This window comes from Urocitellus parryii, chromosome 3 (genome assembly GCF_045843805.1).
Source record: "Urocitellus parryii isolate mUroPar1 chromosome 3, mUroPar1.hap1, whole genome shotgun sequence".
Classification (NCBI taxonomy): domain Eukaryota; kingdom Metazoa; phylum Chordata; class Mammalia; order Rodentia; family Sciuridae; genus Urocitellus; species Urocitellus parryii.
Window position 1 is genome coordinate 54,352,728 of NC_135533.1, and position 27,753 is coordinate 54,380,480.

The window sequence follows — 27,753 nt, forward strand, 5'->3', positions numbered from 1 at the left end:
TAAGTAAAAATGAAAGATAAAATTTGCTGGCTTAAGATATGGATTTTTTAAAAGTATCTATTTCCAAAGTGTATATTCCAAACCATTTTTTCCTTTTGAGTTAACTCATTTTAAGTACAGACTACTATAGACATTTTATTTGTAGATTTCTTTTGAAAAGTAGTTAGAATTCAATTAAATATTACTTTATGTACTGATAAGTGGAGAAAAATATAAGCTAATTTTAATCATCATGATCTTATATCAAAATTGGTTTTGCTCATAATAGCAGTTTTCAATATATCATACCTATATAAAGTTTCACACAATGAGCATTTCTATAAGGATAAGTTAAAACTTCATTTTTAAGCTAGTCTGTCTCGTATTTTATTTTCTTTGATCTTAATTGTGATCTATGATGTTATCATATCAAAAAATTATTTCTATAAGCCATGAAAATCTCACTTCTCTGCCCCAATATTTTTAAAATATATGAGCCCCATTCTAATAGTTTTTAAGTGAACCATGTCCAGCATTAAAGAGATCCTAAATTCTGGTTATATATCTGGTCACATATAACAACACTTCATTACTAAGTACTAACCAAACTTGTATTTTAAAAACTTTGACTTATTTTGCAAAAAGGCTATTATTGATAAAAGCATGAATAATTGCATTTCAGCATTTTCTGAATGTGCCTTTACTCTGTGATCAGTGCAGCTCATGGATATCAAGGTCAATCAGAAACAGATCTTTCTTTATGATTAGTCCTTCCTGACTCACCCACCCACAGAAGCTATTAGGTCAACACTTACTCTGATTGAACAGAGATATGCCAGTAACCTGGTGCACATTGCTAGTTCATCTGCATGGCAGATTTGCAGCATTCTTACAATGTCAGAAGATCCAATTTGCCTGGGCAATTCTCCTTGCCACTTTGCACATTTTAGAGGTAAGCTGCTTATTAAATAAATAAGGCACAGAAATTATCTAAATGTTTTCATCATTTAATGACTAAGAGGTTAAAAAACTCAATGACTTAAAAAAATGCAAAAGGAAAAGAATGAAGTGTTTCAAGTCCAAAGAAATAATCAATGCAGAAAATGTTTGCATAGAATGACATTGTTGGGTAAATTATGCCTTGCAGTCCTTGTTTACAGTGAATGACCTCCTGATCCCACTTTCAGGAAGCAAGTCTACGCATAGCCTGTGGAAACAAAAGGGAAACAGTGTTGGTGCAACTTGTGTCTACATCATTCTCTTACAAATACGTTTTTATGGTATTGGTTGCTTAATTTTATACATCTTAGTACATATTGTCACAATAAAAGTAGAATAAAACTTAATGACCTTCATCATACTTTAATTGGATTTATATAAAAGCAATAATTACTATTTATTGAGCACTTACTATATATAAGACACTGCTCTTGTTATTTCACATGCATCCTTCAATTTTTAGAACTCTGTGGTATTTTCTATTTTACATGCAGATACCAAAATAAAAACAGGGTAAGTAATTTACCCTGGGCTGTACAGCCAATAAATCGCAGAATCAGGACTAGCCCGCAGATCTGTCTGGTCCTAAAGCCCATGCCGTTGAAACTGCTGTGCCAGACTGCTTCACCACCTATAGAAGCCTAACTGAATGATCCTTTTATGTGGTAGTCAACAAAAATCCTATAATATGACAGCTTCTTCTTAAGTTCCAGTTTTGATAGGAGTTTTTACTCAAACTAAGGCTGTCCTATATCCATAGAGTCATAAGTTACTAAAACTGGAAGAAATTCCCAGCTTATAATGACTTTCCTAGGCTTATTAAGCTGGTAGGCTAAGATGCAGGGCCTGTGATTCTCACTCTAGCAATATCTTTATCAAATTTGCTGCTCATTGTCTCTATTGCCTGATTTTATGACAGGGGTTTGGATGTTATTCTTTTTTTAAAATATTATTTATTCTGTGTGGGAGGCCGTCACTCTATGTTACCAGCATTTTCCCTCCCTGATTAGTTGAGGCTCTGTCTGTTACTTCCAAGTGATCTGGCCACATCAAAGTGGCCCTAGATGGCTGCCCCGATCTTGGAAGTCACAAAATGTGTTTTCATGTGTAGGCGTGCCTTCTTGCAGCCCCATGGGTTGGGCTATGCTCAACTGTTTCTTTGTGATATTACCCCTTTGCCCTGTTTGGGATAGAATGTTCCACAGAAACGCCCTTTGTGTGTCCGCTTCTCTTGCTCTGCCTTTGGGTGTGGCTTTCCTAGATGTCAGTCAACTTGCTGACAGCAGACATCAGCCCCTTGAAACCTGACCCCTTGCCTCATTTGAATGGCTTCTCCTCAATAAAAGGGGTCAGCATGAGCTCGCACACTCTCTCTCTTTCTGTGGACCCTTAAGGTCAGAGGAGCATCATAGGACCCTCAAAGAAAAAGGTATCTCTGTCTCTTGTGTGGTTATTTCCTCAGCCCAGTACCCCTGGAGTGACCCTGAGTGTTTTTGTCGCGGGGAATGCGACAATTCTAATTTGTTATATATGACAGCAGAATGCATTTCAATTCATAGTACACATAGAGAGCACAATTTTTTCCCTTCTCTGGTTGTACACAAAATATAGTCACTCCATTTGTGTCTTCATACATGTACTCGAGGTAATGGTATCCATCTCATGCCACCATCTTTGCTGCCTCCTGCCCTCTCCTTTCCTTTCCCTCCCCTTTGCCATATCTAAAGTTCCTGCATTACACCCATGCTTCCCCCACTCCAATCCCCATTGTGGATCAGCATCTTCATATCAGAGAAAACTATACTTACCAAAAATTTTTATCAAGACCTGGAAAAAGGCAGAGAAGGCATGCTTATCTGATTTGTCTATGATATAGGTTGAGTTGGGGAGTTAATAGTTGATTGATAGGTTCAAGTTGCCAAACTGTTTCAATAAACTGGAACCATAAGGTACAATCTAGCAGAAATATGTGTAATCTTACATTTGGGCCCAAAATCAATGACAAATATACATGAACACCCCTGCTAGACCACAGTTTGTATGAAAATGTCTTTAGTTGACCCTGTTGGGTAGATGCTAAGATTTGCATGTAGCTACAATGAAAGCAGACATTTTAAAGTTACAGTAATAAAAAGATCTTGATGGGCTGGGGTTGTGGCTCAGTGGTAAAGAGCTCGCCTCACATGTGCAGGGCCCTGGGTTCAATCACCAGCACCACATAAAAATAAATAAATAAAATAAAGGTATTGTGTCCAACTACAACTAAAAAGATTTAAAAAAAAAAAGATCTTGATGAGATTAAGTTAAGTAGTGGTTGTATAATGTCCATCTGGGTCTGACCACCTTTAGGACTTTTTGTTCCCATCTTGGACAGTGAAATATTGACAAATTAACTATTAACTCCCCAACTCAACCTATATCATAGACAAATGCATGTCTGTGAGGAACAGTAGAAGAAATTGGAGGAGTTTTCCTGGAGGAGAGTCTGGAAGAGACATAAGAGCTATTCTCTGTAAAGTGGGAAGGTTTGTGTTGCTAAGGAAGGCAGATCTCATTCTCACTAGGTGGATATTATGGAAAAGCCAAATTCAGTTTTGTAAACACAGCTAACATTTAGAAACTTGTATCCATGTAGCAAACTCCATTGAGCATCACTTGTTGCCCGTTTTTGGAAACGTTCACACAAAAGTAAACATCCATCAAGAATGGTACAGGAGGGACTTCTACATAGGGTGGGATGTGGCACCACTTTTTTTTTTCAGCACTGACGATTGAACTTAGGGACACTCTACCACTGAACTGACCTTCATCCCTAGCCCTTTCTGTTTATTTTGAGCCAGGGTCTTGCTAAACTGCTGAGGTTGGCCTTGAAATTATGTCCCTCCTGCCTCAACTTCCCCAATAGCTGGGATTACAGGCATGTGCCACCATATACCCAGCTAACTTCATTTTTAAGAAATCTTCCAGCTTTAAAATTTTCTGATCTTGGGGCTGGGTTTGTAGCTCAGTGGTAGAATGCTTGCCTAGCAAATGTGAGGCACTGGATTTGATCCTCAGAATCACATAAAAATATAAATAAATAAAATAAAGGTATTGTGTCCATTTACAACTAAAAAAAGTTCTTTTTTAAATTCTATGATATTCCATTGTTGCTACCATTTTACTCAGGGGTGGAACCACAAAGCTTATTCAGACATTGGAAGTTCAGGCAAGTTTCCTAGGAATAGTCCGATGCCACAGAGTATCTGAAATACATAGAATTGGCCTCCAGTGGAAGGAGTATCTTTTTTAAGCCATTATCAGTCAGACGAAGAAAAGTCGTAAGGTTTCTATTCCTTATGTACTATTCCTGAAGCTTATGAAATTCCTGGATTAGGAATTCCTCCATTCACTTTCTCCCTATCCCATGGCCTCAGGTCTCTGAGCAATATTTTGTTGGGTTAGGTATAAAATCAAGATGCAGTGCATTAGCTACTGCAAGTTGCTGATCATCTCAATATGCTTGAGACAAAAGGTCGTCAAGTATTTCATGTCTTCAAGGGAGAATTCTTGTTTTCTATTTTTCCTTCCTTTCAAGCCATCCTTTTTTTAAAAAAAAAATTTTAAAGAGAGAGAGAGAGAGAAAGAGAGAGAGAATTTTTTTTAATATTTATTCTTTAGTTTTCGGCGGACACAACATCTTTGTTTGTATGTGGTGCTGAGGATCGAACCCAGGCTGCATGCATGCCAGGCGAGCACGATACCACTTGAGCCACATCTCCAGCCCTCAAGCCATCCTTTTTATATTTTTTGGAACTCTTTTCCCTGAATGGTTCTTTTTTTTAAATATTTATTTTTTAGTTGTAGATGGACACAATATCTTTATTTTATTTTACTTATTTTTTTTTATGTGGTGCCGAGGAGCAAATCCAGGACCTCGCACATGCTAGGTGAGAGAGCTCTACCACTGAGCCACAACCCTGGTCACCTGAAAGGTTCTTAATCAGACATACTCACTACTTGCCTTATTCGGTTTACTCAAAATTTAATCCAAATTATTTTCTTCAGGAGAAAATAAGTATCATACCTCATCCTGGACATCAAGTTCTTCCTCAGTCAACTCTGCTTCCATTAGTTCAAGAGGATCTTTACAATCTTGAATGAGGGTGATCTTGACAAAGAGAACACAAAGTATTTATTGGCAATATAATAGCATTCATCCACCTGATACCACACTGAAAATTTGAAGCTCTGCCGGTGCTTCTAATCCCAGACTTCAGAATCCTCTTCAGATTTCTTCTGTTTTTTTTTTTTTTTTTTTAATTTCCCACCTTACCATTTTCCCTATACGATTTTTTCACATTCAAGTGTGAAATAGAGAACTGGAGTTCTCTATTGTCCAAATTCCATTTCAGCAGTCTTCCCCAACCTCTGAAGTGCATGCCTCTCAACAGGACAACCCCTGCCTAAAGGACTTAGCAGTCAATAGCTCTCTTTCAACAGCTAAGCTAAGAGCACTCCGTGCAGCACTGAGCAAGCAGTGAATGCACTGTGAAGGGCTCGTGACTCAGGTCATTAAATGGTCCCAACTTGAATTGGATGGAATTAATTTTATTGGAGGTGGAAACCAACAATCTATAGACCAAGCTGGCTGTTCCAGAAAGCTCTGCTTTTTAAGGGTAATACATAATTTAATCTGCATAAGGGAGAACAACAATCTAGGGGTTAACGCATGAAGGACATTTCCAAAGCAACTCCAAATACATGCCAAGGATAAAATGTCATCTTGTGGTGCTAGTTTGCTCTTTTTCATCTCACAAACAACCCACTTCTCTTTTTTAGTATGGAAATTAATTAAAAGATTAAGTTGCTATGGTCATGACAGAATGGGAAAGGTACAGTGAAGTGTAGCTACAAGTTGGGACTGTTCTGGGGGAAGAAAAGGGATAGGAGAGGATCATATTGCTGCTTCTACAGTGTCCTTAATATACAAGTGACTGTTCTTGAAAAAAAGGAAAGTAGCACAGGTGAGATTTGTTACCATTTACCATTTATCTATCATGTATGGAACTTTGTGCTAGACCCTAAGGAGACACAGAAGTGTAAGGTTCCTGATCTCATAGGCCTCCAGTAATGCTCAGCCTACTCTTCAGTGAACCAGGAAGTAAGTATGTCATGCAAACATTCAGTTACACTCAACCTAACATTCGGAGAAAAAAAATTCATCCCAGCCACTCACAGTGTCTCTCTGATTGCAAATAAGATGGAGCCTAATACGGTGGGTGTACTCTTTTTTTTAATATATATTTTTTAGTTGTCAATGGATCTTTTTATTTTATCTGTCTATTTATTTATTTATATGCAGTGCTGAGGATAGAACCCAGGGCCTCACATATGCTAGGCAAGTGCTCTACCACTGAGCCACAACCCCAGCCCTGGTGGGTGAGTTCTTGGTGAGTAGGTTTTATGACATTCACTGCCTAGGATTTTAGATCAACTGTGTGTTAACAAAAATAACTATTTTCTTGTTGATAAAGAACTCAATACCTTGGTTTTGCTTTTATCTTTAAAGTGGAATCTTTTTTAGATATATGATCCTTTTTTTTTTTTTTGTCTTTGGCTTAGAGAATTTTAAATTGAATAGAAAAAGGTTTATGTGTTTTCAAAGATGAGCAGCTTCCATGTAAATTTTTAAAAAATATATTTATGGTTTTACTACTTTTTCATATTTAAAATTGACACTTCAGTATTTAGGGCCTCTCTTTTTTCCCTGGGACCATTAAGCAAAACAACCTCTCCACTGACAGAAGCTGAAATAGAATATATAATACTTTATAAATTAGTTTACTTCAAACATCAACTTCCAATCTATAATAAAGATCTACTTATCCCAATTTTATAACAATGATAAGCAATTTAATATTCTTTATTTTTGTTGGCATTGGTGCTAGTTTCCCAAATTCACTGTGAAAAGGTCAAGGTCAAAGAGAAAGGAGGATCTTGTTCCAGGCCTACCAGTAGCATTATGTAATGAACTAGACCAGAATGTTCTCCTCTCCTAGATATTTGATAAGAGAACTGACAAAATAAAACCAATAGGAAATTAAGGCCTATTCTGTTTTGTGGGAGAAAATTCACCCTGGGTTTATTTGTGACCTTAGTATTTTTTTTAAAAGATCACTTATAAACTAATGGATCCTATTTAAAGATATTTATAATACAAGGATTTCCAGATTGCTAAAGTTTATCTTGCATTTATATATACAAATCATGGAAGATCCAGGACTCAGTGCTATCTTATAAAAAGGCATTATAGCTAATGCCCACTTTTATTAGTAAACCCAAACATCGTAGAACTATTACACACTAGGCATCCCAGGTATGTTCGTATAAAATATCTCATTTAGTCCTCATGTCTACTCAGCAAGGTAAATATTTTAACTTCCATTTCACAGATGAGAAACTGAGCCTCTGAGAAGTTATGCAGCTGGCCTAAAATCCAACAATTAGGCTGGATTTCAAACTATATTTGTATAATTTTTGCAGTTTATAGAAAACCTGATAGTTTAGGAAAGATACAGATGCAGAAAAATTAAATACTTACCGTTTCTAAAATGGAATCTTGTCCATCTTGGGATTTAACCTGGTTCTGTATATAGATTATAGCATCGTGAATAGTCAGAAAGAATGTGTCCTTTCTAATGTTATCATCAAAGAAGCCACATTGCTCCATCTTCTCTATCACATGATCTACAGAAGAAAGAGATAATGGTTAGTAGTTGATAGGAAAGGTATTTTTATAACATCTATCAATACTGGTTTTGTAGCTCCTTTCTTTTTTTCTTTCTCATTTCCAGAATGTGACCCTTTTCTACACTGACTGAGATTTTTTTTTCCCAGTAGCACACATAATGATTATCCCATAACTGCTTATAGATGGCCTTAGTCCATGTACCTTTTGCCAAATCAGTGTACCAGCTGCTGTGAGCCTGGCTGCTAACGGTTCACAGCTCTGCTCTTCTCTGGGTAATTTTCCTTGGCCAATAGAAGCTGTTTTGCCTGAAGAGGCCTGGAGGCTATACCTGTATCTAAGGGGGATCTGCATCATTGATTAACTATAATGAGAATACAAAGGTGGGCCCCTTGCTCAAGACGGCATAACCTCTGGTGTTCTTCCTGCTGTGGAGCTCCCTATGCAATCAGGAATCTAATGTCAAACTTCTGAAACTACTTCCATGACCAGCCTCTCCTGCCCTGTCCTGCTTTCTTCACTTCTTCAGTTACTAACGCAAGAATCCCTGTCTCAGGCTCTGCTTCTAGAGAACTCAGTCTAAACATTATCACTTTCCTACACACGTAAGTTTTTATACATTCCCAGCTCTGTGACACAAATTCAAGGTATTATCTTTGACATAAAAAATGTTCTCAGAATTACTGTGTCATTGGTACAGAGCTTCTGTTTGTGAAGATGAAAAATTCTGGAAATAGTGATGTTTATAAATATTGTGAAGATAACGAATGCTAGTGGATTAACTCTACACTTAAAAGTGACTAAAATGGCAAATTTTCTTACACATTCTTTATAACAATATTAAAGAGTTTTTTTTTTTTAAAGACCTTCAGACATTATGTGCCCATATTCCAAGGTAGGAGAGAAAGGACTTAGGGAAAAGTCTTATAGATTGGCACATAGATACACTTACCTTGAAGTGATGCAAAGTACACATTCACATCAATTCTTTGGAATTCTTTGACAATCTAAAAGTAAAAACAAATTTGTAACATCAGACAGGTAAGCATCAGAAAGGTAAGCAGACTAAGGCATGACAATCAGATGTAATAATATGAAGCAGATTTCTAACAGAGGTTTAGCTTAGCTGGGGGCTTTGGGGCTACATCTGCAAGGACAGGAAATAATTCCAGGGTGTGAGTACTATGCAGGTAAGATAGGGAAGTAATTATGCTTGGCAAAAGTGTGTGAGAATATGCTGAAAGGTTCTGTTCTCTTAGCACATATGGTTATTAGCTCACTGGAGAACACACATTTGTTCTTTGTTGTTCATTTCACTCTAAGCATTGGTTTAGATCCACCTTAGATTGTAACGGCCCAAGGGTTTAATGAATTACTTTTAAAGAAAGTCTAACATAGTTAATGCCAGAATATTTCCCATATTTTAATAGTTGCTTTCAAATACAATGATGATTATATAGAATATATTGCTCATAGTTCTAGTGCATTGACTTTTTAAGATTAAATGTTTTATGATCATTGTAAATGTAGTTGTAAGGAATAGTAGAGAGATTTTATGTACCCTGTTCCCAGTTTCTCCCAATAGTAATATTTCATAAAACTACAATACAAAAAATACTGTCAAGATTCTGACATTGATATATTCATAACAGAGATCTTGATGTCTACCGGAAGTTTCACCTAAACTTGAAACCTAAAGGTGACACTCTCTTTAAAGACTTCTTCGGAGCACTTAATACAGTTGTTAAATTATAAGATTACTTAATGTTTGCCTTCCCTCCTAGACTGCTTAGTCCCATGAGGGTAGAGACCATGGTTACTTCATCACTAGTCTCTTGTGCCTGGAAGAGTGCTTAGCACATATAAGGCATTTAACATCTACTTGAAAGAAGATGTGAACTTGAACTTGCATAACTGCTTTCTGAAATCATGAATGTTTTCACCCTGCATGCTTCTCAACTCTTGCCTTGACTTCCTACATGCCTGACTATTCTAACCTCTTAATAATGCCTGGCTTTTCGAGTCCTACCATGTACTTGGTGTTCCTTATACTGCTGCTATTCACATAAAAAGTAGAATAATAATGACACAAACTTTGCCCATTTTCCCTTCTTTTCATATTCCATTTCTTATACATTCTCAGAAAAATAAAACACAATAAATGTTCATAGCTGGGTATAGTGGTATTCACCTGTAATCCCAGCACCTTGAGAGGCTGATGCAGGAGGACTGCAAGTTCAAGGCCAGCCTCAGCAATATAGCAAGGCCCTAAGAAACTTAGCCAGAACCTGTCTCAAAAAGAAACAAAAAAAGGTCTGGAGTTGTGGCTCAGTGGTAGAGAACTTGCCTGGCATGTATTGAAGCACTGGTTTTGATTCTCAGCACCACATATAAATAAATAAAATTATTGTATCCATCTACAATTAAAAATATTTATAAAATAAAAAAGGGTCTGAGGATATAGCTCATTGGTAGTAGATCCTTGGGTTCAATTCCCTGTACAAAAAAGAAGTCACTCTTCTAAATATTCATAATTGCTAAGGGGTACGTATGTGCCAGTCACTCTTCTAAATTCTTTGCATTTATTATCTTATTTAATCTTCATAACACTTCAGTGAAGCAGATACAATCTTTACCCACCCCTCTATTACAATGAAGAAATAGAGACACAGACACATCAAGCAACTTGTTCAAGGTCACACTGCTAGTGCTAGTGATGAAGCCAGAATTCAACTCTGGCTCCAGAGCTTATGCTTTTAAATATCACACCCTTTAGAAGAAGGAGATCAAGGGGGAGGAAGGAGGGAAGGGAAAGGGGAGGAAATGTGGAACGAATTTAACAGAATCACATTATTTGCATATGCAAGTATATCACAGGGAATTTAAACCTTTATGCATATGTAGAAAGCACCAATCAAAAATAAGTGAATGGGGCTGGGGTTGTGGCTCAGTGGTAGAGCGCTGGCCTGGCATGTGTGAGGCACTGGGTTCGATTCTCAGCACCACATATAAATAAATAAATTAAATAAAGGTCTAACAACAACAACAACAACAACAACAGAATATTTTTAAAAAATAAGTGAATGAATGTAAGGAAGATCAGTAGAGGAAGGAAAATAGGAAGAGGGTGGAGGGAAAGAAGAAAATAGGAAGAGGGAATCGGGACTGAAATGGAGTAAATCAAATGCATAAATTTTGTTAAAATGAACCCAGCTTCTATGTAAAACTATACTGCTCTAATAAAATAAAAAATATTGCATTCTATCACAAAAGTATTCACTTGGAAAAATTATAGAGCCCATGCATTAACTCTTTTGCAAAACAGGGTAACCCATTTTACTCTTGTCAAATCTCCACATTTATAGTTCAAATAAACAGAATCTTACCAGCCGCAATGACCTCACTCCAACGACATCCAGGAAAGATACAGCTCCACAATCAAGCACAAGGCTATGGATTGGTACCTTGGGAACATTCACTTTGACTGGAAGCTCAGAGTTCCAATCCACTTGAACCTCGATTTCCTTGGTTGGGATATCAAGTTCTTCAGGATCTTCAATATCTTCATCAGGCTCGAAAGCATTATTTGATGAACCAGCATCACTAACGATGCCATTCTAAATAAAGAAAACTCTGCCAACTTAATTGCCATTGATTTGAAATGTCTTTCAGCCATTCATTTCAAATTATTTAAAAGTCCTGCATACAGTGTTCCTTGGTAAACAAAAATGTCAAGAGAATGAACTCTTTTTTTGTGGCAGGGGTGGGGGGTACGAGGGATTGAATCCATGGTGCTTAACCACTGAGCCACATCCCCAGCTTTTTTTATTTTGAGACAGGATCTTGCTAAATTAAGTTACTGAATCTGGTTTCGAACTTGCAATCCTCCTGCCTCAGCCTCCCGAGCTACTGGGATTGCAGGTGTGTGCCACCACACCCAGCAAGGGAATGAGCTTTTAAGGAAAGAATTTTACCTCAGCCCAAACTTTGGTGTTCTCTAGGAAAAAATGGAAAAACAAGGAGTCAAAATATTCTAGATTTCTGGAAGATAACAGAACTTTGTCAAGAGAGATAATGGTAGGAAAATCTAAGCAGAAGTTAATAGCTCTGAAAGCTTATGAACTTACTGCCTTTTATTGTAATTTTCTGGCATTAAATTATTACTTTTGTTCCTTTAAAATTATTTTTGAAGAAAAACCCTTATTTTTAAAATAAGGTTTTAAAATTAATGCAGATGATGTTCGTGCTGAAAAAAAAAATCACACCCTGTGTTTTGAGGGAGCCCTGCTGATTTCATTTTATTCCCACCCATTCCTCTTGCCTACAAGGACAGCTCAGCTGTTCTCTGACATACATATGTCATCCGTTCCTACACATCTGGATTCTAAAGGGGATAGATTTAATTTTATATCATCTGACTGCTTTCATGGAGAAAGGAAAAAATTTAAGGGAGAAGCCTGGGGTTATGGCTCAGTGGCAGAATGCCTGCCTGACACATGTGAGGCACTGGGTTTGATCCTCAGCACCACATAAAAATAAATAAATAAAGGTTTAAAAAAAATAATTTAAGGGGCGGAAGAAAGATGGAGCCTCACCTTTGTTGCCCTTAACTGTCCTTTTTTGATGAGTTTCTGTATTCTCCTCAATGCCTTCAGCCTCTTGTTATATACTCTAATGGCATCAAATCCAACCTTTGGAGATAAATGTCAGGTTACTTAAAATCTCTGGTTCCCAATGCTCATTAGTGCCAATTGTTATCTGAACAGTTATTTCTCAAAAGATATTGTTTCTTTGAGACACCCTGCCAAAAAAGAAATTGTGCATTCTGATGGAGTAGATCCCCTCTACTACCAGGTCACCCAACCCCCACCAGAGACTTGGGGAAGACAACAGCATATTAAAAGTTCCAAGAGAGTTAAAAAAAAAAAAAAAAAAAGACAAAATGGCAAAAAGTAATCTCTTAGCTTTAAAACTCTCTTTTCCAAATTTCTGTTACATCACAGAGCCTTTTTGTTATTTGCAAATTCTATGAACATTCCTCTGAACCAGTTTGCCCTGGAGCTCGCTTAGGAAAACACTGATGCAGAGGCAAATTCCAAGTTTAAGTTCGAAGTTTAGAGATGCTCACATGACTCCCAAGCACCTGACATGATCCTCTTTTCCTTATCCCAGCTGTCTAGTTTGTCCAACTCCCTTCTATGAACATTTTTTCACTTTTAAAACTATTTGTTAATTTAAAATAATCAAAATAAACCCAATATGTGTCAACAAAAATACGTTTTATTTTTAATGAAGGAAACTATTTTTCCAAATAAAAATATTTACAACAGTGGCATTGTTTTGCATAGTTGTTTATCTCTTTGATATCTGCCTTCCCTATGTGCTCCTCTGGGCAGTCTGTTGCACAACACAATTTACATCGCCTCTGGAAAACTCCGCAAAAAACTCTGCTACCTGACCTTCTGCCTGTTGGAATCCCAAAGTCCTAGGCAGCGGCCCAGGGCAGCAGTGCAGGTTCCTGTGGCCACTCCCTGGGCGGCTCCTGGGTGGCTACAGTTCCTTGGTGCCCGCAGCGATTATAACATCCTGGGAACTTGGCCCAACTCGCCAGTCCTGTCCCGGTAGTGTAGCCAGCAGTCCACAAAGGAGCACTTAACACTTTCTATGCTATTTGTTTAGAATTCACTAAATTCTAACTGGACTCACCTTTAGCGTTTTTTGCCTGGCAATTGTTGCTAGATTAACATGTGGATTAAAATTCCCAATAGATGGTAAACCACTTATTTTTCTCTATATATATAGTTTTTGAGGAGAAGGATATTATATAAAATGTCCATCATAAAAGGAATAGTGCATAGGGCCTTATTCCCAGTTGGAGCCCAATAAATAAATGAGTGAAATCTCAAGGTTAGAAACCAGACTTTGAGGGATCAAACACTTACTGTAGACTTGATACATTTTTTAAAACCATCGACATTGCCATAAAAAATAGGACTCGAAAATCTAAGAATCTTCACTCCTTCAAGTTCTTCAATCTGGCATTTGAGAAAAAAAAAAAAAAAAAAAACTTTTTGAGGTTAAATAATTCTGGCATCAAATCATCAAAATAGAAAGAAAGAAAAGAAAGCTCTCAAAGATGAGGAGTCCCAAGAGATGGATACCCAACACTCAAATTCCCACAAATAGGGACTTGCTTCATCCTATTTGGGAAGTAACAGATGGCCAAAGCTCCGGGACTTCCACAATACCAAAAAAGGTCAAGTCTGAAAGGGCACAAAGAAACTGGGGCTCAAAATGGTGAAATGATTTGTCTCCAGTTCATACCACTGACCCTCTAGATTTTTCTAAAATTCTTTGAGTAGTTTGAGAGGCAGGGGGCAAAATCAGGGTTTTGTAGAAACTGAAGCCTATGGTGTCATCTGCTTATTCGTGCCCTGACACACAGTGGCCATGCAAAGAGTAGAATCCACAGAATCAGAATCAGGCTTTTCTGTTCTTTAGGAATCATAGCAGTATTAATCTGGCCCTTTTGGGTGAGAAAATTGAGGCCCTGAGAGGCTGAGTGACTTGGACAGTCTCACCAAGATGGAGCCTAGATTTTAGAACTCCCAAAATTCAGGCTAGGGTTCCCTGCGCCAGAGTCCAAAATCATTTTTAGCTCTTGATGCACTTGGTTCAACATAACAAAAAGATTGTGAAAATAAAATAGCAGCTACAGAAATTCCAGGTTCAGTGTCCAGTAATTCTTTAATATTAACATAAAATTAGACTATAACTTCCTAGGGCTCACATTTATGCCTTATATGTTACATATATGCACATATGCATATATGCATATACATATATAAATATGCATAAGCATGGTTTTGTTTTATTTGTTTGTTGCTAAATTTCTGTTTTCTTTAATTTACTTTTTCTACTTTTTCATCTGTTTCCTTTAGTGGTCACTAAGAAATTGTATTTGCAGGCAACACAAGCCCATCAGCTTGATTTGTTTGTTTTTCATTTCCTGTGTCCCAATATTTCTCCCAATTTCAAGGATAAAGCAACATATCAAATAAGCTCTTGATGACAGAGAACTTGAAAATCTCTTGCTAGAACTGAAAGAAGAACATCTTACAGGGATTTCAGGCATTTTCATAGAGGCTAATAGTTACATAACAGAGAAAAAAATTTTTGATTAAACATCCGGGAATAATCAAATTGCCTATTATTTAAAATTTATTCCTGTAATGGTTTTTACATTAAAATAACATTCAACTAGCACAGAGTTCAAATAATCCATATGTCAAAGGATACATTGAATCAAAAGTTCTTATGACATTTCCAGTATACTAGGGACTTTCCCAGCAGAAGTCTCCATCTTTGACCACCATGTTATGAACATGATAAGAGAGAACTATGTGACTCCTGGATTGCAGGCTAGCAGACCCATATCTACCAAAAATATCACAAAGGCACTTACATTTTTGTAATACTTGATACTTTTGTAGATGTCTGTACTAGGGATGCTTCCAAGGCCATTCCATGAAGGACTAAAAGAAGAGAAGTTAACATCAGGGGTTTTTTGGAACAGCCATATTTTGCACTAAGAAGTTGTTTTTTTTTTTTTTTTTCTAAATAACAGCTACTGAGGAGCCCATCATTCTGGTGTTTTGGACTCTGTCTTTATTGCAGGTGACATTTTCCCAAAACTAACTCTGAAATGAACAGCTGGTGTTTTCGTGGAACTGGAAAAGGAACTAACTGTGACTCTCTTCTGATAGCTCAGAGAAATAATGAGCATCATGCTTTCACGTGCCTAACAATTTATAGGATAAGCAGAGAGCTTTCTCACATGTTAAATCTATTTGAAGCTCTACCATAACCTTGAAAGATTAGTGGTGCAATTCTTACTTTTATTAGTGAGTAAAATGAGGTTTAGAGAAATTAGAAAAGGCCCAGGGGTAAAGAACAGCATAGCCTCTGTCTCTTAACCATGTTTCTTTGGTGTCTGGTACTTATCTGTGACTTATGGCAACTTCCTGATGAAATATGGAGAATCTGCGGGTGATCAAATTAGTCTCTTTTTATAGAAACAGCAGCCTGGGAAGACCAGAAATAAGTCCTTCCTGTCAACCAGACTGTTGATTTCCTGTTCCCAATGCAATCAGATAAATTCCACGTTTCTTCAAGTGTGACTAGGGACATATGCTAAATGTAACTCCTAAAGAAAGACTATCTGTTTGGGGTCCTTTCAGCATTGTGCTTTCTGGATCAGCATTATAATTACTGAAAATTAAATACTACTTTTTGATGGCTAAAAGTCTAGTTACCAAACCAACAGCTAAAATGTACCACCAATTTTTCCTTGGCCTGCTGTGTTGTGCTGATCTTTAACATAATACTCTTAATGTAGTCTTCCTCTCCAAAACCCTTCTGTCTCAACCACACTCACTTAAGAAAAGAAAAAGACACTGAGGCAGATACAGGAAGAGACATAGCATTCCCACACCCTCTTTTCTTTCTTTCTTCTTCTTCTTTTTTTTTTTTTTTTTTTTTTTTGCAGCACTGGGGATGGAACCCATGGGTACTTTACTACTAAGCTACACCTCAGTTCGTTTTTATTTTTTATTTTGAGACAGGGTCTTGCTAAGTAGCTAAGGCTGGTCTCAAACCTGCAATTCTTCTGGCTCAGCCTCCCGAGTCCCTGGGATTACAGATATATCTACTTTGCTTGACTGAAAGGCAGCATCTTCTAATGGCAATTTCTGAGCTATTTCCTAGCAGAAAATGAGGCACTCTGGAACATTATGTGCCCTTTCAGGTCCCTGGGCTCCTAGGATGCTGAGGCAGAAAGCCACAGGCCTTTTGAGTAGATGTGAAATGCTAGGGAAGGGAGGGAGGATAGGAAGAACTGTTGAAGGAATAGGAGATGTGAGCCTTTGCTAAGCTGAAAACATCTATGTTGATGTTTTTCCAGGTTTCTTCTTCCTTCATGGCCCAAACACAGGCAGAGAAGAGGCCAGAAATCTGGAAAGACAATGGGAGAATTGAGGAGAGAGAGAAGCTCTGTTTCCCTCAAGGCCTAGGAGGACACATTACCAAACCCTCTCCAGAGTCAAAATAAAACCAAGGACACCTTCAAACTCCCTGACCTGCCCACACAGATTGTTTTCCTTTATTTAACTTGTGTTTGCTGCTTTTACTCTGTATATGAACTAATTATGTTTACTTCTCAGAATTGTGTGACTTTGGGGTTTGTGCCTTATTTGACAGATTTGAATGAATTTTGGCTATAATTAGCTGTTCTAAAGTTCCCTTGTACTGGGTTGCATAACTTTTGGGTTACTAGCTTCAAAAGAGGAAAATGAGCTATAAATTTAGCAGTTGCTTTGCCTGACCTTGGACCCAGTGCCCACCTTGCATCTTATTTAAAGAAAAAAATGACAAAGTAACTTGGGACTTTGGCTGAACCATGTTTCTTTTAGTCTGACCATGGCTAAAAGGAGAGCACAGCCGTGGAGCATGTGACTACATGCCTGGACTTTGGGGTTAGGTAATCTGGGTTCAGATCTTAGCTCTGCCAGTTGGTAACGGTGTGACCTTAGGAAAGGTCCTTTGACTTTCTGAGCCTAAATTTTCTAACCTGTAAAATGAGAATAAGCCATCTTATTCATAGGATATTTTTGAAAATTAAGTATGGTAAAGTTTATAAAGCACTAGGTGCTTAATTCATAGAATCTCTCAATATATAATAACTATTATCAAAGGAAGAAGTTTCATGTAAACATAGGAAAGTAGAGGATGTGTTGTCCCATTCATAGAAAATCTGGATTTTAAATACTCACAATTGAACTCGCAGGACCACGGTCAATAGTCCAAATAGAAGGCCAGCTAGTAAGCCCAGGTCCAACCCCAGAATGATGGACATGATGCATGTAAATACCCAGATAACCTACAGGGGAATGGAAATGAAAAGAATTACATTGATTCATAGGGTACTGTCAAATGTTAGGCTACCTATAACAATAAAATCAATCATTCACAATTATACCTTTTAAAAAATATTCTGACATCATTCATTTTATCCATCCATTTATTCATATTTAAGTGAAACTGGAGTTGGCCTTCCCTATACAGACCAACTGTCCCATTTTATTTGTTTTTAAATATTTGAATAGGGCTCAAAAGAGAATTAATTTTAAGAGCTTTACAGTGAAAACTCTTGCTCACAATTTCTCTCCTCTCTCCACCCATTCCCAATCACCCTCCCTACACGTAGTCTCTTCATTTTTGTGTGTATGCGCACACTCGTACACACACACACTTTTCCCCAGCATTTCTATTCTGGTCTCTTTTTTACACATCAATATATAGGAAGTTTTCTCTGTGCATGTGTGTGTCTAAATTAGAGTAAACTGTAGAGGACTCATTTCTGGCTTTTGTAATTCCTCAGAATAGTTGTGAAGGGCACTTTAGTCACAAAGTCAGCATGGGGTTTTGTATTTTGTTTTTGTGTTTTTTTTTTTTTTTTTTCAAATTTGTCCTTTAAACTAGGTTTTAAAGAAAATGTGGTGTGTTGTGTTTTGCTTTGTTTTGGCTTGAGAAGGCCCAGGGCCTTATATGGGATTCTTGTTAGAAATCAGTCTTCTCAGAGATAGAGGAGCTTCACTAATGCAGTTCACATAGAATACATCAAGGCTTTTGTTTATACACACAATTCTAATTTCTGCTCTGAGGTTTCCAAAGTGCAGGTAAGATTTAGGAAATGGGGAGACTTAGTGATATGACAGGAAGCATACGAAAACCAAATCTTATTTCAGAGAATGGGTGGTGGGTGACTTACAGCATCAGTCTTATTCTGCCTCCACAAACGAGGAACATCACACACCTGCATAAACATCCCTTTCAGGTTGGCAATCACAACAGCTGCCAGGACTGACTGCCAAGAGAGACAGGGAAGGCTGTGTTATTCAGGGGAATAGCTTTCCATGTGATGATTTTTAAATCCCCTGTTATTTCTCTGGTAGCAGAGTGGTGACAGGAAATTATGCAATCAGTATACAGAGAAGCAGGGTTTTACCTTCTGCAAGGGTTCCAGAAGCTTCCCCAGGGCAACAATGGCGATCATCACAATCCCAGCAGAGATGATGCCAGCAATCTGAAAGACATACACCTTGCATGAAGAGGGTTCATCCTCCTCCCTAGTGTCTTTCAGCTCACCACATGATCATGAAAGATCCTGCATACAGGCTCATTTGGTGCTTCTCTGATTCCTCTCCTCCCCCAGCTTCTGCTCAATATTGGGAGAAAAGAGCATCATTTGCTAAATCAATACAAAACTGAAAAAAAAGGAAAAACATATATATGTGTGGAAATGTGTGTGTGTGTGTGTGTGTGTGTGTGTGTGTGTATGCTATTGCAGAGAAATTAAAGAAAATGTGGAAAGTGGGCCTGCTGAAGTAAAGCTACTTTAATGTGGATTTCATCGGATAGATTATACCTATAGTTTTAGTGTCAATTCTGGAGGCCAACCTTCTAGTAGTTGCCAAGCCATGAAACATACCAACTCCCTCCCTAACAACAGAGATTATTATCATGTTCTTGGGAAATAAATCTCACAGCAGGTATCTGATTGTTTTACACTGTTGAAGCAGTGACCACAATAGCCACTCTGATAACATGTTGTACTTGTAGGACACGGTTCCCATGAAAGTCTCAGAGAAAATAAATTTATCCATTCAATTGCCAATTCATAGTGCCACACTGGCATGCTGAGAGGTGGGACCCTGTCTCCTGCTTCCTCTGATATTTGCATAGGTGCAGGCTCCAAATTTGCCCCCAAAGCAGCTGCAGTGTGGAGCAATAGCAGGGGTAAAGAAGTCCAGAAATTTTACCTTCACTGGAAAATAAAAAAGAGCTCTCCTTAGGTCCACAGATAGGAGAGAGACTGAGGGGGCGGGGGACTATTCTCTGGTTTGATCAGATGACCAATGAATTCTCTCTTGAGACAGCTGGGGCAGGGCCAAGGTGGAGACTAGAAGCTCTGAAACAGAGGAGAAAAGAAGACAGGAAACCAGAAGCAAAGCTGTCAGAGAGGAATCAACAGGGAAGATGGTGTTGAGTACAAGCATTGCCTAGTACAAGAGATCTGAGTTAAAGGAGGAGGCAGTCACAGCAAATAGAAAAAGGAAATTAGCATACTTAATTAGAAAGTATTTGCTTCAACTGGCAAATGATTTTCAGCTTATGTTCATTTATGTTCAGCTTATGGCTGGGTCAGTCTGGGCATACCTGTGATGTACGAAAATGCTCACTTTGTTTATCGAGCTCCCTACTCTATGCCTTTCCGGGCACCATGCCTCCAGGTTCCCAGCACCTTGGTGAGCTTTCCTCTTTCCTAACTAAGCAAAGAAGTTAGTACCTTTCCAATGACTCATGCACTATTCACTGAGCCACTTGCATCTCACTGTAGATAAAGGCATCTGTGAAACGGTGAGAGAGATGGAGATTTGCAGACAGGAACCATAGCCTGCTGCCCAACTCAGGACAAGAAAGCATCCTCTATTCACCAGTATATATAATAAGTCTCCAAATATGGGGGTCTAGGCTAGTTTTGAACACTGTTAAGATCTGTGAGGGATCAATTACTTGTACTTATGGTATAAAGGCTGGCTTGTGGGAAACTCTGTAGATATTTTATATCTATGAGCAGATTCAATTACCAGGGAATTAATTATTCTGTTAAGTGAGAGAGTAATCAGAGCTACAGAGTAGTTTGTAATCAGAATTACTTTTTTTATGAATCGATAGGAGTAAGATAGAGTGAGAGAAAGAACACATGGCCAATGTTCAGCTCTTCTACATTGTGGAGATGTGCTGAAAACACCACAAATAACTATGAAAGAGAACTGAGAAAACCCTTTTCTTCTATTCATTCCTTCAGCTAATATATGCTAGGTGCTTCTTACATGCCAGGAAAAATACATGAATCATAGGTGCTAAGATGCCATTCCTACCTTGAGCCCAGCAATCAGCACCTACTGGTATTTGCTTCACAAACACTTCTGAATCTAATCCTCTCACTGTTCCTATAGATGGATACAACTATTAGTCCATTTTATAGGTGCTGAAACTGAGGCTTCAACAGAAGAAAAAAAAAATATGAGAAGCCACACAAGAGAAGACCTGCCAGTTTATTTGGTCACAGTCCAGGCACATAGACATTGAACCCCAGAACTTAGAATACATTTCAGTAATTAAATATCAAGCCATTTCTACACTTGTTTCCTTCTTCAGTGCTGAAATCCTGGCATCCATCATTCCTAAATATAATACACGCCAGTGTGTGGCAGAGGATATTAGCTTACCAGAATGCCATTATCCCCCAAGCCCTTTGCCAAGAAGGTCACTTTCCATGGGCATTCTTACTGGGGCAGCCAGCCCATGACTCATTTGAGCTTTTGCACTGTCTGGTGAGCAGCACATCTGCAACTCTCATAAAAAGTTTTTCTGTGTTTGGAGGAAACAGCAGGAGAATGGACACCAGCAGTTCAGGATTTGCCTGCACCCTCTTAGGACTACGTGCCCTGGAGAGCTTGTCAATACTCTGTCTTCAATGCAAGCAGCAAGAACTTCTGCTGCTGACAGCTGCGGCATAAAATGGGCACAGCTTTGGAAATTAGCTCTGACCTCTTCCCCTCAACAACAGATCTCTGGCTGGTTATGCCTCCTGGTTTGGACTATATTATTTTACCTGCTCCCTCAGAGGTAGAAATGCTTGCAAAAACAATTTAAGAAAAATTCTGAGAATTAACAATAAATTTTTGTTTCAAAGGAGCCCAGACATTGGAAGCGGTCAATTCTTCCAACTCTGTAATTATCACAATCCATTATAAATAGGAGAGGAACAACCTGTGTACCATGGGGACAATTAAAACTCTCTCTAGGCAAGCCACTGTTGGAGTCTTTTGTTTTCTCAGTTGTTCTCTTTCATAGTTATTTGTGTGTGTGTGTGTGTCTGCCTTAATAAAATGCTGTAAGAAGATGCTGTGTGTGTTTTACACTATTTAGTTTGGATCTGTTTTACTTTTAGAGTCTGAATGCACTTTTACTTTTAAATAATGCTTCTTCCTGTGTTGGGAGAATAAAACCCTTCAGGCATAAAAGAGGCACAATTCCTAAGTCTGTCCCTAGCCCAAGGTCACTGGTTTGGCATATCTGATTCTGTGCCTGGCTTTGAGAACCATTCCTGAGCTTTCTGACTCACTGGGACTGAGGGGTTATCCAAAGATTAAGTGGGATGCTGGTTCTATGGTCATCTCATGAAGACAACTGACAGCCACATTTAAAAAGGCAAGATTAAGTACACATTCAGAACTTCAAGAACAAAAATCAAACTCGGGAATAAATGCCAAAATGTGACAATACAAGATATTTTTGGCTAGCAAACTCCTATTCTATGGGACCAAAGGCCTCTGGAGGAGGTTCCTGATCCTGGTAAAGGAAATGTGAGAGAAGTTTTCACTTTCCTGAAAGCATAATAACACAAAGCCATGAAGTGCTTTTACTGGGCCTTCACTTTCCCCAGGTTAGAAATTACTAACAACCAGCATTCTTCATCCCCATCCTTGGCAGTAGCCAATGTCCCTAGAAAATTACTCCAAGTGCAATGCTACATGAGCATTGACACAAAGGTTTATAAGAATTGCCATCTCAGGAAATCATAAATGTTGCTTTTCAAGAGGTTTTTGATGGGGGTGATTCAAACAGATGAACAGGCCCAAGTTGGATCCAATGAGGAAACACAAGTCCCTCTCTTCTCAAAGGTCAACTGCCGCAAGCCTTTCTGAGCTGCCATTCCTTGGCTTGTTCTATGTGATTAATATTATCTGCTGTCATTCCATACCTGTGTCTTTCCCCCAGTGCTCTCTTGGACAGCTGTCCGGGACAAGGCAGTGGTGGCCACAAAACAAGAGAAGAATCCTGAGAAGATGTTGCTGATCCCAAAGGCAATGAATTCCTAAGGGAGAGAATGGATGACGTAATACTACAAATAGACTCTTTGCAAGACCCTCACCTCATGTTCAAAGGAAACTGCTAAATCAATCCTGCCTGGTGGTCCAATTTCATTTTTACATTTAAAGTTATATGAGGATCTTATAAGACATCTGGGGTTTGGACTCCATAGAATCTAAAAGAAACTTCACAGTTGTTGATTGTACTAAAGGTTGACAAGAAATAGTAACTTGTGATCCTTTGCTAAGATGCTTTTACACTGTCTGGTGAGTAGCACATCTGCAACTCTCATAAAAAGTTTTTCTGTGTTTGGATATTTGCTATAAAACATAATATAACTAGCAGAGCTATTATTCTGCTTGATTACTAGTCATTTAGCTGTAATTGCTATGCTGCTTTCAGAAACATCCAACCACAAAACCTGCAGTCACCTGACAAGGTATCAGATGCTTACAAAAATTGTCCTGTATTTATTAATTGCACTGTGAACTACCACAACATAAAGTGGTCATAGCTATTAATTGTATTTTTACCTTGTTTTGTCATATTGTGCTGCCATTAAAAAAGAAATGACCAGAAAGAGTTCTCATTCTGATCTAACATGATAACTTTGAGGGTTCGTTGTGTCCTGATTGAATTAGCTCTTTTAAGATTAGGGTTATTTCAACCTATTAAAAAGCAAAGTGATTTGGGGGTGGGGTTGTGGCTCAGTGGATACAATATATTTATATGGTTCTGAGGATCAAACTCAGTGCCTCAAGCATGCTAGGTGTCCACTTAAAACTAAAAAATATTTTTTTAAAAAAGCAAAGTGATTCAGCATGCATATTTCAAAATAATTTCTTATTAGGAAGCCCAAGAGAAAACCCAACTCATTAAGGACTGCTGGAAAAATCCAAGTCTTTCTTTAGCAGAGATCAAAGTTATTCCTGTTTATGTTTCTTTCTTATTTTCTGCTCTATAAAAGCAGCTCAGCAAAGGGCTCGCATACCTGGTTCCCATCAATGGTATAGTCGTGCTTGATGGCATAGACTTTTCCTACAGATACCGCAATAGCATAAGCCACCACAGCGATGGAAAATGATGCAGTCAGCATCTTGGAAAACAAGTTCACTGGGGGGAGTGCAGGAGGCAGAAACCTAGAAGTTTTTAAATGAAAAATGCAGTGAAGATTTGACAACAGCTCCTTTTTCCCACCTCACCAAATGCTGCATCCACTCAGGCACATGAAAGAAAGAAAGGTCATGATCCAAGAGAATGAAGAGCACATATAATGCATGAATGGCAGCATCCATATGCACACTTTTAAATCAGAAGTCAGTGCTATCTCACTGGCTGCTTTCTTTGAAAGTCTCTCCTAAACCTCTGACATGAATAAATCTGCCTTGACTGATTGATTCTTCAAGGTCATACGGCTCCATCTGTGACACTTCACATGTTAGAATTTCTCCTTTCACAATTTAAGCTTAAAGGTCTTTGAACTTAAAAGATATTCTAACCACAATATGAGATTTACTCGAGTGAAGAGATGTCATTTTGGTTAAAGAGACTAATGTATGATATTAAAAGAGTTCAGTGGAAAAACTGAGTGTGGTGGTGCATGTCTGGAATCCCAGTGATTCAGGCAGCTGAGGCTGGAGGTTTGCAAGTTCAAGGCCAGTCTGGGCAATTTAGTGAGTTAAATATCACAATGAGTGTGTGGTTAAATGACTACTGTTTGACAAAACTAGAAGTGATCTATTAAACTACATAAATAAACCTATAATTTTATAATCAAGAGATTGTCCCCAAATGTGTAAATTTGGGGGATGACCTTCAAGTACCCATAGCTTGATAACTATCCATATGGTGTAATTTCAGACCCCCAACCATAAAAATATCTCTCCACCTACTTCATTTACGCCTGATTAAAGATAAAGTGGAAAATTAGATTCTTAGAGAAAACCACAGATAAATTTAGAGTTAACAAGCATCCTAGATATTGCTTAACCTACCTCTTTCATTTTGTTGATAAGGGAACTGAGACCCTGAAAGGTCTGGATATGAGAGTTAGATAGTGTGACTTTCTAGGTAACAAGATCTTTCTGGTTCTCTGCTCTCATTAGGCTTTCTCTTCCCAAGGGGAGAGGCTTAGTTTTTAGATGCCTTTTCTTCCCATATCCCATCCTACCTAGGTGTAGGCTCTAGCATGCACCCCATCTGTAGGCAGGCAGACAGGACATTGGAAACCCTGAGTGACTCACCATTATATCATCAGCTAGTCTGGATATGACCTTGGACCTCACTTCTTAAAACCAGGCTTCGTGGGGCTGGGATTATAGTTCAGTGGTAGAGCACTTGCCTAGTATGTGTGAGGCCCTGGGTTTGATCCCCAACACCACATAAAATAAATAAACAAAATAAAGCATTGTTTCCATCTACAACTAAAAAAATATTTTTTTTAAAAAAGGTTTCTTTTTTCTGAGACCCAGTCAACCCTACTTCAGGTAACTATGGTGCCTCAGGAAAACTTTCCAGCCCTGCAAAGAATTTAGTTTTCATAGTCCCCTAATGTCCATTGCCTACCCACTGCTTCCTTCTCCAAATATTACCTGATCCTTGATTGTTCAGGGTCACAAAGGTAAGGGGAAAACTTGAAATCAAAGGACCTCAGTCACTCTGTGAGTAACTTTATGACTTGGGCATGTTGTTTAAACCTGCCACATCTCAGTTTCTTTGGCCATCTAGTTAGGACTATGCGTTGTTCTCATAGAATTAATTGCAATATGACATAGTGAGGAATTAGGACCTACACATATATTAGGTGCAGTTTAAATGGGGAGAATCTAAATCTGTTATATTCCTGCCACCTTTCATACTATCTTGTTGGACCTTAGTGTTATCAATCATTTGCCCCAAGTCAACTAAAGCCCTGGCTTCTGATGACCTCTGCGTAAGCCTTTCCTCTAGTACTTGTCCTCCTTCAGTGGATATAACTCTTTACAAATTGTATGCTCACTCGGGGGCTTGTTTGGCCCCAGCCAACCCTGTCTGACCTGACCATGAGATAACACTACCAAGAGCCTGAAGGGGAGATGGCATATGAAAACCCACTGATCTGAAGATGAGGATGCGAAGGCGTGAGCCCTGAGGTGCCACAGAACCCCATGAAGAAAGTCAGGCATGTAAACATGGTGCTACTTCCAGTTGGACCTCAACATTTGACAAAAGTGCCAGTGCTCCAGCTAAAGGAGGAAAATGGCCCTCAGAAATCAGTCAGGAGAAGAACTTCCAGAATTTTGTTGGCCACTCTCCCCACTCTGTGTCCTTCCCTGGACCACACTTCCAAGTACAACCACAAAACATATCACTTAAAAGCACTGGTAGCAAACAGCATGACAAGGAGGAGCCCTGGTGAGGAGAGGACGAGTCACTGCTGAGAGATGAGGCAGGAATGAGTTTACATAGGGATTAAAATTTAGAGAATAGGAGCTGGAATTGTAGCTCAGTGGCAGAGCGCTTGCCTAACAAGTGGGAGGCACTGGGTTCGATCCTTAGCACCATATAAAAATAAATAAAATAAAGTATCATGTCCATCTATAACTAAAAATATTTTTTAAAAATTAGAGGACAGAGAAGAAAATTGTGTTACAGCTTAAAATACAAGCAGTGACATGTGCCTGTAATCCCAGTGACTCAGGAGGCAGGAGCATTGCAAGTTCAAGCCCAGCCTGGGGAATTTACAGAAATCCTGTCTCAAAATAGAATAAAAAGGGATGGAGATGTAGCTCAGTGGTGGCACATTCCTGAATTCAGTCCCCAGTAACACAAAAACACAGCCCACCACACACAACCATGATGACAGAGGGGTAAATGAAAAGCCCAGGTTGTGATAAGTAAGAGACTGGACACATTAATAGCTGTAGGATTGGGCTCAATTATATAAGGAGAAAGGCAGGCTGTGATTGCTCTCTTGGAACGGGAGCTCTCAGTTTGAGTGAATCCTCAAAGGCAGGTATCACCACCTATCCTAGCTGGCGACCTAATTCTGGGTTCACAAAATCTGACTATTCCAATAACTTAAGAAAATGGCAAAGAAAGCACACAAACACACAGAAGTACCTTTTCAAAATCCGGGGATAGTTCTGTGACCTTAGAGGTTTGTGGAAAGAGAGCCACTGGCATTCTTTATTCTTAAATAGGGGACACACAAGGGGAGGTTCCATGGAACATTCTATCCCAGAAAGAGCAAAAGGGTAGGATTACAAAGGAACGGGTGACTGTAACTCAACCCCACCTGGTGACGCCTACTCCTGGAGCCATGTCTCATTATCTGAGCGAAGGTAAAGCCCAAGTTATTGCAGGGCGCAATAATTGTTCAGTATCTCTTGCTCAGGACTTAAGGGCGTGTATTTCCGGACTGGCTCCCGACAGGCTTATTTATTTATTTTTTTAGTTGTAGATAGATACAATACATATATTTTATTTATTTTTATGTGGTGCTGAGGATTGAACCACTGAGCCCCAGCCCCAGCCCAGACAAGCATATTTTTACCAGGAAGGGAGTGGAGAAAAGGACAAGGAGTCACAGCTTTTGTCAGTCTAGTGTGACATTTTTATTGGGAACCAAGCAATCCTAACATATGGCTCTGACCCTGAATAGGATGAAAGCAAGCTGCCAACAGCAGCCTGATTGGAGGCATGAGGCAGGGAGGAGATGAGAAGGTGGCACACCCCCCTTTCTCCCTCTCTGTTCTTTGGCCTTTCCCAGGACTCGCCTCAGCCACTAAGAACATTCTCTTTCACTTGCTCTTTTCCAATGTCTCAGTGCTACCCTTTCTTTCTCAGGTTTATTAATATTAGAATTGTTTTTATGCTACCAAGTGACATCAGATAACAAAGGCCTTTCTTGTGGCTTGTGTATAATGACATGGGCCTTGGTATTTTATCCCTTCAACAAATATTTTCTGAGAGTCTTCTGTGAGATAGGTACTGTGCTAGGGAGACAGAGCCGAGCAACACAAATGGGTTTATTGTACTGTTGGAAGAGCTGAGAGTCCTCACAG

At 38.7% G+C, this 27,753-nt stretch overlaps 1 protein-coding gene across 1 annotated transcript in view; it reads right to left on the reverse strand.

Annotated features, from left to right (window-relative positions):
- Positions 1-293: 293 nt before the first annotated feature.
- Slc26a4 (solute carrier family 26 member 4) overlaps positions 294-27,753 on the reverse strand; it is a 53,109-nt gene continuing 25,649 nt past the window's right edge. The window contains exons 8-20 of the mRNA XM_026395791.2: positions 23,700-23,847; positions 22,599-22,712; positions 18,774-18,851; positions 18,537-18,632; positions 17,539-17,645; positions 15,174-15,243; positions 13,651-13,743; positions 12,304-12,399; positions 11,095-11,325; positions 8,661-8,715; positions 7,562-7,707; positions 5,045-5,128; positions 294-1,186 (exon numbers count right to left, since the gene is read on the reverse strand). Coding sequence (XP_026251576.2) covers positions 1,163-1,186; positions 5,045-5,128; positions 7,562-7,707; positions 8,661-8,715; positions 11,095-11,325; positions 12,304-12,399; positions 13,651-13,743; positions 15,174-15,243; positions 17,539-17,645; positions 18,537-18,632; positions 18,774-18,851; positions 22,599-22,712; positions 23,700-23,847 — 1,342 coding nt within the window. The 3' untranslated portion in view covers positions 294-1,162. The remainder of the gene's footprint in view (positions 1,187-5,044; positions 5,129-7,561; positions 7,708-8,660; positions 8,716-11,094; positions 11,326-12,303; positions 12,400-13,650; positions 13,744-15,173; positions 15,244-17,538; positions 17,646-18,536; positions 18,633-18,773; positions 18,852-22,598; positions 22,713-23,699; positions 23,848-27,753) is intronic.